General features: G+C 39.7%; 1 protein-coding gene across 3 annotated transcripts in view; it reads right to left on the reverse strand.

The window, feature by feature from the left end:
* Positions 1-13,070, reverse strand: part of CPEB4 (cytoplasmic polyadenylation element binding protein 4) — a 68,568-nt gene extending 55,498 nt beyond the window's left edge. For all 3 annotated transcript variants that reach the window (XM_020897909.2, XM_020897903.2, XM_020897895.2), the window contains exon 1: positions 10,509-13,070. In XM_020897909.2, coding sequence (XP_020753568.2) covers positions 10,509-11,633 — 1,125 coding nt within the window. In that variant the 5' untranslated portion in view covers positions 11,634-13,070. The remainder of the gene's footprint in view (positions 1-10,508) is intronic.
* Positions 13,071-17,040: the final 3,970 nt, after the last annotated feature.

Here is a 17,040-nt window from a genome sequence, read left to right on the forward strand (position 1 = left end):
CCATCCCTATGCAAGCACAAGTCCCCTTTTCCCATATCTGCCAAGCACACTGACAGCCCATATTTATGAGTAAGTTCTGTGATGGCTACCCACTCCCTCCTTCCCTGGACTGTGAGCTCCACTCATCCCCAAAGCCACAGACTGCAGCAACTGTGCAGCCCATAGTAAGTGCCTCATCACTGCCGCCATCATTATTAAAATGGCGAACATCCCTTCTGGCTCTGTGTTGTGTCTCAAATAAAAGATGCATGATTTCTGTACATTAGTTCCTCATGACCATCATGTAAAGTGGGTACAATTATTGCCCCCATTTTAGGCTTCTCATGAAGCTATGAGAAGTTAAGTACTTGCACTCAAAGTCACCAAGTAAGTGGTGGAGTCTACTTTATAGCAGAAGCTCAGAAAAGTGGTCTGTTACTAAATGAACTTTGTCACAACCTAGAAATTTCAATCTCTCAACACCTGCAAGGTATGAAATCCTTCACTGTATACAGGGTCTGAATACAGAGAACAAGTGTCAGAGGTTAAACTGAAAGAAGTAATTATCTGAAGTAGGATACTTCAGTTACTAGCATACATACAGTTACTAGCATCTCATATTTCTTAGCAGGGTCCCTCTTCAGTCAGTGTTTTCTCATTATGACCACTTTATAATGAAGCAAACAGTCTTACAGATCTTACGCTACCAAGTGCTTCCTAATAGAATAATAAACTATAACAAAACGGATCAATGTCTTTAGTATATTACCCTGATTGGATCAATAGCTCGATTTTCTCCCATGTGAACTGATGAACCAGATCTCTCCAGAAAGCCTTTGAGAAAATTTGCTTTTATTCCACCTTCACTAAATAAACCACATTCATGTTCAGTATTAGAAATCCTTAAAGTGATAAATATTTCTTGTCACCACTTGACCATATTAAAAAAACAACTTGGCATTCTAGACTTGATTAGTCAGTTCCTAAATCAATAGACCCCTTCTTCTTGTTAACCATGTGTTCATTTCCACTTTACCTGGCAGAGGAAAATAACTAAAATCTATTCTAAGACTTGTGTTTAAATCACCACTTACTAGACAAGTGGTCTTGACACCATATCATCTCTGAACCTTGATTTCATCAGTGAAATAAGGATCTCCCTTATTTCACACATCTCCCTTATAAAACTAGGCTGAGGAGAAATGAAATGAAGTCCATGATAGATCATGCACAATACCCACCAGTTAGGAGATCCACTCAGCAAACATTTCCTCTCCAGTGCGATGGCAGAAGAGCCCCAAACCAACATATTAAATTAGGCATTGTTGGTATGTGGATAATTCAGCTGTTCCATGCTACTTCCTATAGCTCATTTTCAGAGGGAAACAAAAAAGGGGGGAAAAGATCTTTCCTACCTGATACACTATTCAGGGCAAGAGATCATTAATTCAGGAAAGTGAGTAAGTTCTACTAAAACTCAGGCCTACCTCTATCTTTGGCTGCTTACTGGCAGTCAGCATTCCTCTGCTATGTATCTGCTGGGTGTGATCAGGGTCCGGAGTCATGAGAGAATGGTCACCCAAATACACAATCTTTATTCCTAAACTGAGGCTTGTATCCTGTACCCCATACAATCCATAACATTTCTTCTCTTCCATGAGCCTTGACCATAACGTCAAAAGGCAGCCTGTGCCCATTGGCAGCCTCTGGGCTCTCATAGCTACCACCCTCACATTCTTAGCTCTCCAATGTCTCCTAAGCAGAAGGCACTTCTCAATATTCAGGCACAAAGCAAGAGGTTACCGACAGTTCAGTTCATAAGGAGGAGAGTGTGTCTACCTTGGTCATGTACTCCCACCATATGGTCCATAGAAAGCATAAAACATTTGCGTGTTGAAAAACAAGAGATGAAAAAGTGTGATGCAGTCCAAAGGCCTACAAAAGATCCCAAACCTTTAAATTCCCCTTAAAAACAAAAACAAACAAACAAAAATACAGCCAAAAAGCTCTGAGTCCTGTCCTCTCTCCTTTTGGAGAGCCTTCTCACAGAAATATAAACCTAGGAGAAAGCTGAGATGGCGTAGAGAAAACTGGACAATCCCCTCCCAGATACCTGGTCATCAGCTGATATTCAGTGTTTTGTTGGATCTCTCTCCCTTTTCTTTGACAGAGATGTGACCCCCAGCACCCTTCTTGTCTGAGAAGGGAGATGTGGCCAATAGTGGCTTTTTTAGAGATTAGCATCAGATTGAGCAGTAAAACAGGCTGGGCAGGTACAACAAAAATATGGGCCTTGCCTCAGTTTCTCACTGTCTTTTTTTAAAAAAAAACAACTAGAAGATATCTTTGTATGTTTTTAAGAGGGAAAAAAAGACTATCTTTTAGAAACACATACTAAACCATTTACAGATGAAATGATACAGTACCTAGGAAATGCTTCAAAATAACATGAAAGCAGGAAGAGAGGGTTAGGAAGATAGATCAAAGAGGACTGTCAAGGAGCTGATCATTGTTGGAAGCCAGGAGACACGTACATGGGATTTTGCTATATATTCTATTATTGAATATGTTTAAATTTTTCCATAATAAGAAATTAAAAGACTTGGGGATGGGGGGAGAGACTTTACCCAAAGAGGAAGCAAACAAAAAAGCCAGTTGGTCACTAAATTTTCCAGCAGTGTTCAAGAAAATGAGAGCATCATCTGGGCTGATTCCCTAGTGCACTGAGTTTACTAAACAAAACTATAGTTCAGCTTATAAAATTCTTCTTTAAAGTTAAGCTCAAATTACCACACAACAGTTAAACAACAGTTTTCACATTTTAAGAATCTGTGTGATTTCCAAATTTTGAATTAGTATTTCTAGTTGATGACCTTCTTTCTTATACCAACAGAATCTTTGGGAAGCCAAATATTAGAAATACTTCATCTTATTTCAAAAAAAAAACAAGACAAAAGAAATGAGAAAATGAAGACTCAGGAAAGCTGAGTAGCTTACCTTACGTCACAGAGCTAGCAAGTGGCAGAGCCATAGCTGAAACTCAGATCTGAATTCCATACAATAATTAACAGCTTTTTCTGAGTAGCAATGTTCTTGCATCAACTTTTTTTGTTTGGTTCTTTTTAAGGTTCTTATAGACAGTAAGGCTACAGCAACTATTTTACTGACCAGCACCAGATGCACTCCTCAAAAATATCTGCAAGAACTGTTACTAAAAATACGTTGTATAATGGGGCTCCCCTGGTGGCTCAGACAGTAAAGAATCCACCTGCGTTGCGGGAGACTTGGGTTCAATCCCTGGGCTGGGAAGATCCCCTTGAGGAGGGCACGGCAACCCGTTCCAGTATTGTTGTCTGGAGAACTCCCATGGACAGAGGAGCCTGGCAGGCTACAGTCCATGGGGTCACAAGAGTTGGACACGACAGAGCGACTAAGCACAGCACAGCACATGGTGCATAATATTTAAGTACAAACATGGCTTTAAAATGTATACTGAGGGATTAACTATAACTCACTATAGATCTGCAAGAAAACAATGATTGGGATACGTGTGTGTGTGTGTGTGTGTGAGTCATTCAGTCATGTCCTACTCTTTGTGACCCCACGGACTGTAGCCCACCAGGTTTCTCTGTGCATGGGATTCCCCAGGCAAGAATATTGGAGTGGGCTGCCCTTCCCTTCTCCAGCGGATCTTCCCGCCCCAGGGGTCAAACCTATGTCTTCTGCATTGCAGGTGCTTTCTTTACCAACTGAGCCACCAGAAAAGCCTGGCTGGGATATACCTGGCAACTATTCAGCAAACAGTAACTGCCTAATCTAAATATTCTACAATAGGAAAAATATGTGTTTAGCTTAAGACTTTGCACTTTAAAAATTCAGTTTACAAACATGAGAGAGGACCTGTAAGTGGTCCTTGACATATAATGAGATGTGAATTCTGTGACTCACAGGTTAAAGTTTGCCTTTTGTGGTACCATTTTGTCACAGAATTTTTAAAAAGCACATGTGTATAAGTGTATATTTATAAATGTAACCATTAATAAAATATTTTAAAATGTCCTTTATACATTGTTTCTGCTATACCTAAAGCTTAACCTGTTAGTTTTCCTTAAAGTTTAAACAACCCATGGTTTAAGATGAAATATGTATAACTACTGGGCTAGCTGTTAATATTTTTATAATGAGAAAAAAAGCAGGTTCAGTATCATTAAAAGATTAGAACAGATCAGAAATAATTACAAATCAAATCGAAACCATTTTTATGAGATATCCAGTCCTGTGCCTAATTCATAACATAGCAAGTTCTCAATAAATGTGTTATATTTGCTCAGTTGCATCCGACATTTTGTGACCCCATAGGCAATACACTCCATGAAATACTCCAGGCCAGAATACTGGAGTGGGTAGCCTTCCCCTCCTCCAGGATATTTTCCCAATCCAGGGATCAAACCCAGGTCTCCTGCATCGCAGGTGGATTCTTCACCAGCTGAGCCACCAGGGAAGCCCATTATACAAATTAATTAAAATATATATTAAAAAAAAAAACTTAATTTCAGAATAAAAGTTAAAACATATCCAATTTAAATCTATCGTGCCTTTCCTATCTTTTAACCAACCCCATCAAGGTACAGCCTCCTTTAATGTATACAAAAAAATCAAATGTTGTAAATTTCTTAAAATTAGGCAAAATCTTTTAGACTACTGAAAGATGCAGACTGCTATTGCTAACAAAAGTTTAAATACATAAACAATTTTAAACTCTTCAAAGAAACAGACAATTCTGCTAAATGTTTTATCTGCCCTGGGTTGCATCTAGCTTATTTAAAAGGAGTATTCTGATGAAATTTCCTGACAGTTCAGTAGTTAGGACTCTTCCCTTCCATTGTAGGAGGCATGGTTCGATCCCTGGTCAGGGAATGAAGTTCTTGCATGCCAGGTGGCATGGCCAAAAGAAAAAGAAAAAAAAAAAAGACGTATTCTGAGAAGTGTAGAATGTATGATAAGATACAACACTAAGAACTGCTCAAAAATCTGTCATAGATACTGAAGCTTTTTCTGATTACTTTAATTTCAAGATTGTACTCAATATTAGAAATTTTAATTTTATTTTAAATTAAACAAAAAAATCTAAGCTACTTAATATGGCCACATAAAGTACCTCACAATAACCCTTCACTTATAGGTACTAATATCTTGATGAGGTACTGTCTTCCCAAATTTCAGTGACTTGTTCAAGGTCAAGCTAAATAAAGATAAGAGTCAAATTTAAGTCTGTTTGGATTCAGGACCTGTGCTTGAGTATACTGTATTTTTGGCCTCACATGATGGCCCTTCTCAGTAATTATCCAAGTGTCAGTTTCAGAAACTGATTAAAAATAGGAGCTATACCTATATATTTCCATATACTAAGAATTTTCTAAAAACTTGAAAGTGGAACTCCTTCTAATTCTATAAAGTATTATAATATTATAAACTCCTTCTAAAAAATTATACATTACTATAAATGTATCATGGCAAAAATACACTTTAATTTCTGCAAGAACAATTTTCTCTGAACAACATAAAATGACTTCTGTCAGGAAAAGTTAAAATGAATGCTCATGTTACAAGCTCCCTGAGAAATGCATTATATATACTATCTAGTTGGGACCAAAAACTAAAGTACAACGTAGTGCTGAAAAAAATGTGATAATGGTACTTCAAGCTTATTTTCCTTATAACAAGAGAGAGAAAAGTCATACGGAAAATAAATTTAGACTGCAAAATTCAAAACAGGCATATGTTAACTTTAAGCCTACTTTTCCATTTCTTTCTTATGAATACCAACAAAAACTATTCTCAAAAGCATAAAATCATAAACTAACAGCATCTTTCCAACTGCAACTAGCAACACAACCACATTCACTAGGCTTGCAATAAACAGGCATTTCCTGAAAGATGTTGAACAGTGTGCTGATCATATTCCACGGCTTTTCTGAAGACACAACAGAAAATAAAAATTTTCAAAACTACCCTGCCCAAGTTTTGATTTCATCATAAAAGCAATTAAACCTAGTTAAAAGGCTTTCTACAAAAAGGAGTAAAATTGTATCTGGTAGATTTTTCCCAAAGTTTTCCCAATATATCAATTCTGCTCGAGCCAGAATCATCTAACCCATGCTTTATAGTTAAAAATAATGAGTTTCCCCTCTTCTAATATAAATAAATATAATAAGTCAAAGAAAATGTTTCCTATGCAAAGATCTCTCTTAGGACTACATGAAAAAAAAATGTAATGTAATAAAGTTGCACTTTAGATAATTTTAATAATTCACCATGACTTTTGAACATAAAGCAATGCAGTAACTTTGTTTTCAAATATAAGATGCCATGTAGAATTTGTAGATCAATAAATTGACAACACAAGGAGAGTTATTAAAGTGACATGAATTATTTTGCCTGGTTAAGACAACTTAACAAATCCATGGTGACCAAAGCAAATGGACTCTAAATCCTAAAATGTCTTCCTAACAACCCAGTTTTAAGACCATCTTTGTGACAGATTTTGTCTCCCCTCTTTCTTTTTGTTTTCTTTTTCGGCCTACTTCTTGGTTCTCAGCTAATAGAGACGCGGGCATAACTGAGCTGAATATAACAGAATACTAGAATCTATAGCACACAATTTTCATTTACTTCCTGTAAGGACAGAAGATCTAGGCACCCCTCCAAAAACGTGCTATATTCAAATATAATTAATGGCAGGTGCCCAATACATTATTTGGTTTGCACATCAGGATTCCAGGATGTGTTCGGCAGGACAGGTAGGATTCTTTTCCTCTTGAAGTAAGGGTCAAATCATGCCTTTAGTCACAATATATGGACCTTGTTTCTTCATTTTGAAATTAAGACAATAAAACTAAACCTCACAGGGTTGAAAAATCCTATATAGGAAGTGAGATGACAAATATGAAAGCAGCTAGCTCAGTGTCTGATATCTGGCATGTACTAAAAACAAAAAAATACTCATTTGAGGGCTATTATCTAAGTTTAATATTTTGAAGTTGACAAATATATTCTACTACTTTCCACTTTCAAAACTTTATAATTAGCTTTTGAACATCAGGTATCAATATTTCACTGTAAAAATTTTCTTCTTACCTACATGCTTCTGGAAGGCATTTCCTACCCCCACCCCCAACTCCTCATCTGCATCATGTCTATGTGAAAAGATACTGTAGTATAACGGTTAAAAGCCTAATCTCACGTGTGAATAGTAATAATAACAATAATATTTACTTCATGGGATTGAGTGAAATGAATTAATACATGTGAAAACAGATTATCATAAGCAGGCAATTATTAAATATACATTAGTTATCTGAAAACTGGATTTGAGGCATGTTATCTGAATTCACGTAATGAGAACTTTAACTCGCTTCGGCAGCACATATACTAATACAAAGAAAATGTTAAGATATAATGCCTGTCATATCACTTATTTAGAAGATAATTCAGTATTTTCAATCTTTGCTCCTGGTTCCATAAAAGAGAAGATTAAGACTGGCCAAAAAAAATTAATTTAAAATGCCATAATGAATTTTAATTCACTGTATGTGCCCAAAACCTGTGTTAAACAAATGTAAAAACCATTCTGATTCATTTCAAACTAAAATAAACATTACCCAGTATTAGTTACATTTCAGGTAAATTATTTCCTTTTAATAATTCCATGCTAGACTTTGAATACCAATATTATAATATAACCATGTAAATTCTATCCTGTAATTTCTGTAGTAAATTTTAAGATCTCTCTGTAACAACTAAGGAATTCTTTTTAATAGCGATTGAAGTACTAATGTCTAAAACATCTTTCCTAAAATTAATAGTTTAAGTTAATAAAGTTAAATAAGATAGCAGTGTTTAGAAAAAAGTATGGACTGTGAGTGCAGCAATTTAAATTTCACAGTAGCTTGCTTTAGGATCAAAAGGAACTTAGAAATCACCTAGGTCACCCCCATGCCAATTTTATGAAGCAACTGAGGCCCCCAAATGCTATGACTTTGACAGGGCGAAGACCACAAACTAGGTGTCTGAGATCCCAGTCAAAGAAATGTTCCTTCAAATATTTTCATATCAAATTTAACCAAGTAATTCATACCAACTCAAAATGGCATTTTTTTTAGCCAAAAATTTTTTCTAAAGAATAATTCTTTAAACACACACCTCTGCATTCATTTAAGTAAGCACCAAAGTACTCAGTTTACTAATTTCTTATATTTTCAAAACTCAATTAGGAATTTTTTCATAAAGAATTTTTTCAGATCACTTATATTTATTGTGACTTTCAAATCACCCTTCTCTCAGCTCCCCAACTCCCAGCCTCTCTCTCTCTCTTCTCTCACACACAGAAATACACACATTCTCCTAAAAATGGTGGGAATGGTATACAGAAATCAACAACTTAGTTCCTAATCCTACCATATTTGAACCAGGTACATTGACTCATTGTTTTTTCCACCCTCAGCATAACAGACAATTCTAAGGGAAGAGCTGGTTTCTAACAATATCTTTTAGTATCAATCTTAGTCTACTACATTATTATTTCATACATCAGCTTAATCTCTTAAGAAATCACCTGACTGAAAAAATCTCACGTTAAACACATCTCATCAGCCCCATAAAAATATTAATAATGTGTATATACATATAATTTAGTCACTTTTTGAAATTAATTTCCCAAAGCAAATCTTTATAAAAAGTCAGTAAACTGAGAATGGAAAACAAACTATGCAGTTACACAAATCCATTCTGTCACTTGATTAGTAGCAAAATAAAAAAGAAAAGTATTTTCAATTGTGAGCTTAACCCAGTTAAAATGTTGAGAATGCCATCTTGGATTTTTAATTTGGAATATATGAATAATTTGCAAAAATTACCTTTGCATTAAACTTCCCTTAAATTTATGTTCAAAGGACTATCAAAACCAACTTTTTAAAAACAGACTTCATGGAACTGCCAATGTATTAAACAGCCTTTTACCTGATCACTAGAGCATGAAAATTGCTCTCTTCAGTTTGAGTGAAAACCCTTTTTAAAAACAAAAGCCAACATCTTTTTTCAAACTGGGCAAAAAAAATACTAAAAAAAAATTTAAAAACAGGTTTCACCAAATATTTTGATACATCCTAACTATTATACCTGAATCCTTAGAGAATGGATATTTAATTCTTGGGAATGACACTGAGTTCTCTTAGCAAATTTTCCCTCCCTCTGAGCAAATTATTAATTAAAACAGATAACTCCACTTGTGCTGACATCACGTCTGGATACAGTACAATTATTTTGAAATCTGTTTTAGCCTTTACAGAAAGATCTCTAAAATAACTTTTAAGATATAACACAGTATGTTTTAATCCTTGCTTTTTAGCCTAGTATATCAGCTGTGTGCTTTTGGGCAAGTTATTATATCTTGCTGATGCTCGATTTTCTCATCTCTAAAATGGGGGTAATAATAGAAATTTCCTTGTGGGGTTCATTGTGAGGACTGATTCAGTGTTAGCTTATAACCCATATAAATTTCCTAAACACTTATAAATGATCATACCCCCAAAGAAAACAAATTTAGTAGGGAATCTGATGCTCAATTAACTCTGAAACTCCCTTTATATTATATCTATCAACTAGACTGGCTGCTCATTAATTCAAAAACATCAAACAATGTGACTCTTGGAGAATAAGAATACACTAGTGGCAAAAAAGACAAGTAATCTTTGGACCTATTTTTAGGAATGGTTTAATTATCTACACCCCTAGTGTTAACACTGGGAAATAAACAAATGGGTGAAAAGGCATCATAAAAGAGACCAACAGTTTCATAGTATTCAAAAATAATTGGGGATCAAGAAAATATTTACATCATTTCTCCAGCAGTCCTTACTGACACAAGGCAAGCCAGAATTTGCAAAAAATGTTTAATAGGAATTTCCAAATTGATGAATGCAAACTGTTCAGACTGCATGGTTCAGAGAGGTTTTGGGTTTAAAATATGACCAGAAAGAAAACTGTATTTCAGTAGTTGGTTTTCAGCGAATCACTACCTTACAGTGGTGAAAACAAATTTGGGAGGGTATATAGTTATGCATATGGGCAGAAAATGTTGATCAGTTTCCATAATGAAATATATTTATATCTACATTATTTATTCTCACTTAAATAAGTAGGAAAAAACCTACCACGATTTTCTTGTCAGGCTAGAAAGGTACTGCAGTTAATAATCATGACATCACTAGCTACCTGGTATTCACAATTATGCTAATTTATATGGTTATCTATGGAAAGATTAACAATTAGAAAATTACAAAAAAAGAAGAGCTGAATATTTTGTTCCAAATTACACTGCTCTCCTGCCAAAATAATGTCTGACAATGAACTCTTTTTCTAAGAAGAGCTCTGATATGAATACAGACAATTCAAACTCTCTTAGTTACATAGATATTACACCATGCCGTTTCCTTATTTCACCTTAATCTATTAATGGAACATAATCTTACCGGAAAAGGAAAAATGTTGTCAGCCCTGTTCAAGCTATCTTCCATCCAGGATTTAGGAGCAAAGGCAGAGCTGGGGCGAGCATACTTCTGGAGCTGAATATGATTGCTTGCAAAATTCTTCTTCAAAGGCGAGATGGAGTTCAGGGGTGTTATTCCTCCGTTCAGCCCTCTACGGTGATCCCGGCCTTGGGACCCTCCCCAGCCACCATATCCACCACCTCCTGGGCTCCAGGAAGAAGACGGTGTAGGAGAGGGACTCTGGTAGCTGCTCCACGGAGAAGGGGGCTTGCTAAGATTATTCGCCAAATGAGGCAGCTGGTTAAAAGCAGCATTTCTATGTGTGAAAGGTGGGGGATGGGGACTGGCAGGAGACCTCCTTTGCTGCTGATGCTGGCTGTGATGATGCTGGAAATGAGGGTGATGAGGGTGGTGCTGTGAGAGAGGCCCAATTTGAGGAGAGAAGCTGCCTCCGAAGCCAGGGCTGACATGATGGGGGAAATTTTGAAACAACAGAGCACCGTTATTAGCCGAAGCAGCTGGGACCCCTCCCTGGTGAAAGAAACTTGCATCTTCATTGATGATTGTAGAGGAGGAAGGCGCTATTGCTGCTGACCAGTTACTGAAACCAGTGAGAGACGATGCGCTTGATGTCAAGGGTTGGGTCGAAGTACCTAGCCCCGTGGCTTCTTGATAATCAAACCCTGTCAACACTGGTGATTCGATTCTTATTTTCTCCTTCCCGTTGCCATTTTCTGAAGAATTGTCCCCTTGATTTTCTTCAGGTTTAGCCTTCTCAGTTTCAGGCAGTATTCCAGCTTCCTGACCTGGACTGGGGGAGAGCTGCTGCTTTTCCAAAGGGTCTTGCGGTTCCTGTTGCTGACTTTTTGCTTTTTCTGATCCCAAGATCTCATCCTGAATGTTATGGGTAGCCGGAGCAGGAAACAGCCAAGCTGACCCGGCACTGCTGCCATTGGCAGCTGTGTTATTATTTATAAAAGCAGCAGGGCTGGGGGTGGCATTTTGGTGATGGTGTGGAGGCTGCAGATGTGGATGGAATCTGACTGGAAAAGCAGATTTATTCCCAGTATTGCTTTGCACTAGCACTCCAAACCCGTAATCCCCCATTTATTATTTTTAGGCTCAGAATCTTAAGATAAAAAACAACAACCTGGTATCTCAAGCCTTTGTATCCTCTACTCCAAATGTAAGTTGCTTGTTTGAAACGTCTTATTTTAGCTAGCTCAAAGATGCAGCTTATCACCCTAAATAGTTCAGATTTGGAATTCTGGTCTCTGAAAGAAAAAAAAAAAAACTAAAAAAAAAAAATCTTAAAACACTGACATGAATTCAACTAGGCTTATTTCTAGGAGGGAATAAAAACGAAGAGGGTAAAAATCAAGTCTTTGGTTAGTAAAATAGGCGCTTTCTTTTTCCAAAGGAAAACGTACATGAATGACAAAAACACGGCTTCTCAAGCATCTATGGATGTAGAAGAATAAGCATTGCAAGGAGTAAAAATATATATATATAATTTAACAATCACATATGGTCTTCTTCAGCAGTTTAGATTCACTCACATAAAAATTAGAATAGGGCTAAGAGGAGAATAGGTTCTTTTCTTGGCAGCTTGGTTAAAAAAAAATCAGGAATAATTTAAGAACATTATATATTATATATTTATATATATAGATTATATTAGGTTATCTGGGATAGGGGGCAAATTCCTGGTTGCGGGAGAGGAAATCAGCATTGACTAATGGAAAGATGACTGCAGGGAGGTTTCTGCTCTTCCTGGTCCTGTTTCTGCTCTTTCACGGGGTGCAGTTTTGGCCTCTGGGGCTGTTCCTGAAGCTCCGGGTGCAGATCTTGCTGCGGTCGCTGTTCCTGGGCTCCCCCTGGCTTCCTCTCCCCCATGAAATGGTTTGGAAACACACCCGTTTCTCCCTCGTGGGGGTGTCGCGATCAGGATGGATTAGGGAGACTCGACGAGGACGAGCTGGCGGCCCGGGGGTGCGGGGACCAAGGGGGCGACCTGGAAGGTCCTGCGGTTTCGGCCTCTTCCCCTCTCTGCGGCTCCGGGGTTTTTTTCCCTCATGGGACCCAGGGGCGGTTTGTTCAGTTCTCTCAGTTCGATTCTCCGCGGGGGGAGGGGGGAGGTGGGGTGCGGGGGGGGGGTGGGGAGAGGGAAAAAAAGAAAACCCCACTAGCTTAGTTGTTCTAAAAGAGAAGGGCCTCCCCCCTTTGCTCTCTCTCTTTTTGCCCCCAGATTTTTTTTAAAACTATAATTTAGAAGGCTTTTGTTTCTCCTCACGGTTGCTGGGCCGTCGTCGTCGCCGCTGCTTTACCCCGGTCCCGCAGTCCCCACTGTCGTAGTTGCGAACTCCGCCTGGCTGTTCTTCTTCTCTCCTTCTTCCTCCTCTTCCTCTTCTGCTGTCGCCGCCGCTGCTGCTGCTGCTGCCGCTGCCGCTGCCGCCGCCGCCGCCGCCTCCCGGTGCCCGGGTCCAGCAGCCGCGGCTGAGTCCTTCTCCTCAGGACCTAGCCGAGTGAAATGACAACCAGCTGGAAAGACCTAGAGACACTTCCGGTTCGAAAAGGGAGGGGTGGGTTAGGGCAGACACCCCGCCCACCTGCCTAAAGGCCAATAAGCTGCTACAATTCAGATAAGGCCACGCCCATAATCCAGGTGCCCTCCCAGGAAGGTCGAAAAGTTACGTCGAGAGACGCCCCTTCCGTCTGCGCCTCGCCCAGTGAGGCCTGGAGCCTGGAACTCGCTCTACTACCCGGAGGGAGCCCAGCGAGTCGCCATCTTTAGTGTGGGCAAAGGGCTACTGCGCTGTTTATTTCGCTTAACCACGCTCTGCAGGAGGAGCGTTCAGGGACGCGCGGAAGAGAACGGCTGGCCCTAGCACTGTGGAAAAGAGTCCAGGAGTAGGAGATCGGAGTGGCTACCCATGAAACCGCGGATGAACGAGAGGCCTGCCCAGAGTAAACGTGGTTCCCCAGGCATCTCGTGCTTTGGCTCGAGCTCCGCCCCAGAGGGATCTGGAAGAGGAGGCGGGTTTTACCAGCTGCTGTAAGGTGCCTAGAATTGCGTACGTCCTTGTCCTGAAAGAGGATCTTAAACGGGACTCTCCCTTCACCTTCCTTCCCCCCACCCCCACTCCTGCTTGCTTTAGGCTCCCGTCCGGTGCAGGGTTTCAGGCACAGAAATACAGCTGCTTTAGGCGTCCGTGGCCGAGCCCTCCTTATTCCCATCCGCTCTAATGGACCCTACCCGCTTATTAGGGGAACATTTCCAAAACGAAGAATCTTAACCAGGATCCTCACCTGTTCTGCCCTCTCTACGGCTGCCCACTACCTCCTTGAAAAAGACCAAACTTTTTATCCTGATATTCAAGCGTTTTGCACTCTGGGGGCAGTATGTCTTAACATCTCATCTCCTCCAAACGCCCCACACCAAGCTCCTCGAAATATAATCTCAGTTCCTTTTTACCTTCCGTTTCCTCTCTCCTCCACCTGGTAAACCCTTACTTAGTTTTAGGAATCGGTTCAAAAGCTACCAATTCTGTCTTCTGAAATCCCTCTTGAATGAATATCCATGGCCCAGTATATTTCTCATGCTTGTCACCCTCTACTGTAACGGTTGCTTATGTCTCCTGGACCTGTGGTCACCTGTGGGCTCTTTGAGGAGAGGACCTTGTATTGATAGATAGGAATCATCAGCGAATGGATGCTGAAAAAAAAGAGTGAACAAACCAACTACAGTGATATCCTTCCTGAATCCTCTTTTCAGGTCTGCCATTTGGTTTGGGGCTAACGTCTCTCAAACTTTCATCATTTAGGTTATTCCTTTGCTACCAAGGGTTCCTTGTCTTGTTCATATTTGTACATACCCACCACTATGACCACCATTAACACCTCGCTCTCAGCAAAGGTTCTAAAGATTTTGAGTAGTGAGTAGTGTCTTCCTTTAGTAGAAAATGAAAAATGAAGAAATCAGAGTAAATCCACAAGTAACTATGGCAAAAGTAGTGAGTAAAAAGGAGAGAGATCACAGACTTTTAAGAAAGATCTCATGAGAAGAAATGACTTCCACTTCCTTTCCCTAGCCTTTCCTCAATGGCCCCAACTTCTGCTGCCTCAGTTTATCAATCCTCCCATACTTCCATGTAGAACACCTGTTTGGGATCTTCATCAGTGATTTTATTTATTTATTTATTTATTGTCTTATGTCCTGAACGTGAGTCTTTGTGATTCTGCTTTGAGTTCCTTGAGTGTTAGGGATTGGGTCTTATTCTGCTGTTTATTCCCCATAACTAGTCATACTTTGAGACTGAGCTGATTCAATTAGGTGTCCTTTCCTCCAGCATGGTTTCCCTGACTCTCCTTTCTGTAGCATTTTGTAGATTCTTCTCATTTAGTTACTGCTGGTTGTCAGTTTTTTTTCACAGGCAGATATTTTGTCTGATTTATCTGTGTGTCGCTAGTGGCCATCAGAGGATTTGGCACAGAGTGGACTCAGAATATGTTTATTGAATGAATGAATGTTCAATGTTCAGTAGATGGTTGAGAGTCTTTTGGGGCTGCCAATTCTTAGTGGCTGAAATGGCTGCCATGCTTGAAGGAAAGAGGGTTATCTTTAGGACCAAACTGGTTATTTGAATCCTAGATCTACTGCCTAATTGTAGAGCTCTGGGCAGGAATCACCTCTACAAGCCCCTGGTTCCTTATCAATAAAATGTGAATGATAGTTCCTCCCTGGCTAGAAGGTAGTAAATTACATGAGATACAAGTGAAGTGCTGGGCTCGTAGGAGGTTTTCAAAAATGTCAATTCCTTATTGACATACTAAGCATAGAGAACTACTTCGCTAGTGTCTTTTTCCCAGATGCTGCATGCATGAGTGAATCTAGGAACATAGGTCACTTTGTAGAGGGAGGAGGCACACCAGCGCCATAGTCAGGATGCTGGTTGGTTTGGGCTGGGCTGAAGCTGAGATGATCTCTGTAGACATCAGACTTCTGGGTAGCAATTAAATTAAGAGCATGGGAGAAGGAAGAGGGAAACAATTCTCTTGAGTTAGTTGACTACTCAGAAACCCAGGATACCCAGCTCAGGGCTGCCTTCCTTGAGAACATTCTGGCTCAGAAACTGCCCCAGGTAACCATGACAACAATTCAGCAGCTCTATTTAGGATTTCCAAAGAGATCAACAGTTGCAGATGAGTGCTGGCGCGAAAACTCTGTTAGCAGAAGAGAGCCCCTCCCATGAAACATGCTCACTGGGAAGCTTTCAGGTTGCAGAGAAAGGGAGCTGTGCCTGAACATTAAGGAGCTACCAGATTATTTTTTCTTAAACCTTAAAAAAACAAACTCTCCGCTCCTGTCCATTGAGAGCCGACGCACTTTCCAAGAAGTTGTAGGCTAGTGAGTGGACTCTGCTGGCCCAGCCCCCTCTGGGGTTTGAGGTCAACCAGACCCAAACTCAGAGCCCCCCTAATATTTCCTTCACCAGCCTCTTTGAAACTTGACAAGTGGTGTAAACCTCACCCCATAATCACACAGCGTGAACTCTGCCCCATGCTAGCTAATGTCTTCCACCGCTGCCCTTGAAGCAGACATGATCTTCTCCCAGCAGCACACACCCAAGCTCCTCAGGGGGCCTGTCTGATGACTCGCAATCAGAGCCACCGCCCAAGGTTGCCTAGGTTGTGCACTGTGCAACTCCATAAGGCACCACAGACGATGATGTGAATGCCACTCCCCTGGAGTTGCACAATGCAGTCTGCTGTGGTTCATTTCCATGAGACACCAAGGCACATTATGGAAATATGACATGTACACAAAGCCAACAGAAACGATCATATCTTACAATAATCTTTCATGCTCATCACATACAGAAATATGTAAAGCAGTTGATCTTTTTAAATTTGGTGGCCCAGTTCTGTAATGGAACTGAAGGACACGGTGTCCTTGGTGTTGTCCTGGGTGGGGAGCTATAATGAGAAGACAAGTCCAGGCAAGTATATGGTCCAGTCCCCTAAGAGATTAATACCTAGCAGTTATTTTGCCTAGAAGCATTAATAAGCATTCTAACATAGTAGAATGTATGTTACTGAAACAAAAATATATATAATAATTACATTCAAAACCAGGTCCTATGAGGTTAGGGGAAGAGAAAAAGGTGAAATTACTTGTGGAATATCCTCTTTTCCAAGAGTAGAAGCTCACTACCAGAAGGCAACTTGGACAGAAATAGAACAAGGTCCTGAAAGCAGATTTCATTAAACTCACTTCTGATCTTCACCTTGTTTCAGTATTGGAAGGTGGGTATATTTACTTGGAAAGCACCATTTTATTTTTACAGTTAATTGCTAGGTTACAATTTCTCCTTTTGTTTGTTGTTTTATAACCTGCACAAGCCCTCTGCATTTTAAATACTATTTTCTTCCCACTTTCCCATTTCAGATATTATCATTAATATGAGGTCCATAGTTAACAGCCCACTGTGGTGGTGACTGATGAAGCCAGTTC

The sequence above is a fragment of the Odocoileus virginianus genome, chromosome 14 (assembly GCF_023699985.2).
Source record: "Odocoileus virginianus isolate 20LAN1187 ecotype Illinois chromosome 14, Ovbor_1.2, whole genome shotgun sequence".
Taxonomy (NCBI): Eukaryota; Metazoa; Chordata; class Mammalia; order Artiodactyla; family Cervidae; genus Odocoileus; species Odocoileus virginianus.